Genomic DNA, 3,180 nt, shown 5'->3' on the forward strand with positions numbered 1-3,180 from the left:
AGGAGTAGTGTCTCAGAAACCCAGAAGCAGGTCTACTGTGCTCTGTCGGGTTGCCATACTCTAGTCAGAATTGACTCAATGGCGGTGCCTTTGGATTTTCTTGTTATTGTTGTTTTTTCATGGCAATTACTATAACTTAAACAGTCCTGCAACAATAGAGTTAACAGACAATAAGCTATAAATGAATATACAGGTAGATTGGTATGGTAAAGAGGTGTGGGATGTGTAAGCGAGAACACTCACCTGCAGATATGGGCTCAGTTATAGATATTTTTATATATGTAATTGTAAGTGCTGCAGGTACATTAATAGAAACAGTAAGCACACAAGAAGCAGGGTGGAAACTTCTTAGACATAGCCTCATGGTACAAACTTCCTAGGTTCAAAGCTGAATGACAGTAGACTCAGGACATTCACTTTAATTGGCATAACGTGATTCTGCACCCTATTTAGTAAGTAGCATCTGAAGTCTTTAAGGCTGGTGAGCAGACATCTAAGGTACCACTTTCTAATTAGGGAAAAGGAAAGTGAAGCAAATCAAAGACTCAAGGAAGTTTGCATGACCATGAGACCAGAAGAACCAGGTGCTGTCCGACTACCACTACCAACTTCACTGACTAGGATCATCCCAGAGTAGGAGAAAACGTAGAACGAGAAATCAGATTCACAAAAAGACTAGATGTACTGATCTGACAGAGACTAGCGGAACCCTTGAGACCAGGGCCCTAAGACTCTCTTCTAATCTGGAACCGAAGCTGCTTGGAGGCAGCACTTTTCAGCCAAACAAAGGATGGGCCCGTAGAGAAAACAGTAAGACTGAGAGGGACAGATTCCTTAGAACAGTCGATTATGAGAAATCCAAAGGACAGCATTTGGCCAAAAGCGATGGGGAGAAGGCAAAGGGGGATAGAAAATCCAGAGGAAAGGAATCAGTGACCATGGGGTGCCTATGAGAAGAGAGGGGGCATGTTTGGGAAGTACAGCCAAGGTGGGGGTCATTTTATGTACAAACTATTGAGTGGGAAACTAATCTGTTCTGTGAACATTCACCTAAAACACAGTGCTTTTTAAATTTTAATGAAAATATTTTCTGACCTACCAATCTTAGTCACCCCAATTTTAGTTTCCCCTATGCTGAGTTCCTAGGGATGGCTTCCAAGTCACCAGCCACTCTGGGAGAAAGATGAGGTTGCCTGCTCTCAGATGAAAGATTTACAGTCTGGGAAGCTCTACGTAGGGTTGCTATGAGTCAAAATCAACTGAATGGCCGTGGGTTTGGGTTCATCTGAGTTCCAGAACTCTTATGGCACAGTTAAAGTACTTGATTGCTAACCAAAAATCTGGTGGTTCGAACCCACCATCTTCTCCTCAGGGAAAGTTGTGGCAGGTTGCTTCTGTAACAATGTGTAACCATGGAAACTTTATGGGTCTACTTTGTCCTATGGGGTCACTATGAGTCAGAATCAATTAGACAACAACGGGTTTATTTTGAGTTCTCAAAAGGGAAAAGTTTGAACCCACCAGTGGTGGGTTATCTGTTCCCATGATGATTATCTGTTAGACTTGGTTATCTGTTCCCATGATGATTACAGCCTAAGGAGCCCTGCAGGTCAGTGCCACTCTGCCATTTAAGGTCCCCGTGGATCAGGACGGAATCAGTGGCACACCACACAATGACAACAACATTCTGAGTTCCTGTCTGGGTGGTGCAGGCTCAACGACTGACACGTCTGATTCTCCCCACAAGTATCTCCAAAATGTCCAGCAATCTACTTTCAAATATCAGTCATTGAACACCCTATGCTGCACAGGTCTACTCCAACACCATGGGGTCTCCATTAGATGGAAATGACTCAGTGGCAGCTGGCTTGGCTTTGGGTTTACTCTGTGTTCCAGAAATACCAGAGTTATGTTCGCCTACCATACTTAGCCACATGGTAGTATCAGCATTGACTTAACTGGTATGTCTCCCTGCTGGCTTAGACATCTCTTGACTTCACTCCCAGATCAATAACTGAATGCATTGCATGAAGGAAAGGATGAAGCAGGGAAACAAGACCCTCTCCCATTAACTTTGGTGATAACCTGAGACTACCTACAGAGAGGCTCCCACGTGCCAACCTGAAAACCAACTCATTGGAATTTTCTGGAAGGAAAACTCAGATTTTCAAACCCATTCTTAGATCTTCCTGTACACAGATCTGAATTTGTATGGCATCCCCTTTAGGCCATTTTGATGGGTACCCAGTTCTCAAGACTACTTATCATGACCTTGTTTTCCCTTAATGCAAATATGTTCAAACATGGGACAACTGACGTTAAGGTTAACACCCCACCCCCACCTCATAAAAATCACATAAAAATAAAATAAGGAGAAGACTCTTTCCTCCTTTACCTTTTTGTCTGCACCGTCTTCTCAGCAATGCCAGAAGTGTCCCACCCATCAAGAGACCACTTGTAGAAGCCACGGCTCCACCAAAATAAGTCAGGGCTTGCTGGACAGTCAATGGCCCTGCTGTAAAACACACCCACATCATCAAAAGGGTCTTGTGTCGGAAGAGACCAGTCCTTCCCCTGGCGGTTCCCCAGAACACTGAGATTGTCAGGTCAACAATGGTCATTGGTGCAACCAGACACCGGAGAAGATCTGGAGGGGATGAAGCAATGGCAGCGGACAAGAAGTAGGACCCAGTCTTATCCCAAAGACGTAAGTATCACAAGTAATTTCTGAGTCAAGGTGAAGACTTCCTGAAAAGATCGAAATGATGACAGAATAAGGGGAAGTGCAGACAAATAACCACGAAGCATTTACTGGACAGTTGAACAGAAAGCTGCACAAGAAGCAGAAATCATTAGCTACCAGGGGTAAAAGTTAGGAGGAAAGGGAGGGGAAATAAACTTTGTAAACAGTTTTACTAAGGAAAGTCCAGGTGTTTGCAGAGATATGTGATATATCTGATGGGATATATAACTCATAGGAAAGATATGTGATATATGTGATGAGATATATAACCCTCTCATATTAAGTCAGTCTAAAACTCCAAGATAGATTAAAAACATAGTATAAAGAAATGAGTGGTGACTGTCCATACAGAGTGGTGACTGTCCATACAAGTCTCTGTATAAGACTTGGAGGCTCAGCTTGACTCATTGTGAAATGTAGAGTAAGAGCAGGGGGCA

At 43.4% G+C, this 3,180-nt stretch overlaps 1 protein-coding gene across 1 annotated transcript in view; it reads right to left on the reverse strand.

The window, feature by feature from the left end:
* Positions 1-3,180, reverse strand: part of LOC101648367 (selectin P) — a 44,970-nt gene that overhangs the window by 5,706 nt on the left and 36,084 nt on the right. The window contains exon 13 of the mRNA XM_045297961.1: positions 2,396-2,515. Within this exon, the coding sequence (XP_045153896.1) occupies positions 2,396-2,515 (120 nt within the window). The remainder of the gene's footprint in view (positions 1-2,395; positions 2,516-3,180) is intronic.

Source organism: Echinops telfairi, unplaced genomic scaffold (genome assembly GCF_000313985.2).
Source record: "Echinops telfairi isolate 266 unplaced genomic scaffold, ASM31398v2 ScPeMD7_7424;HRSCAF=8462, whole genome shotgun sequence".
NCBI lineage: Eukaryota > Metazoa > Chordata > Mammalia > Afrosoricida > Tenrecidae > Echinops > Echinops telfairi.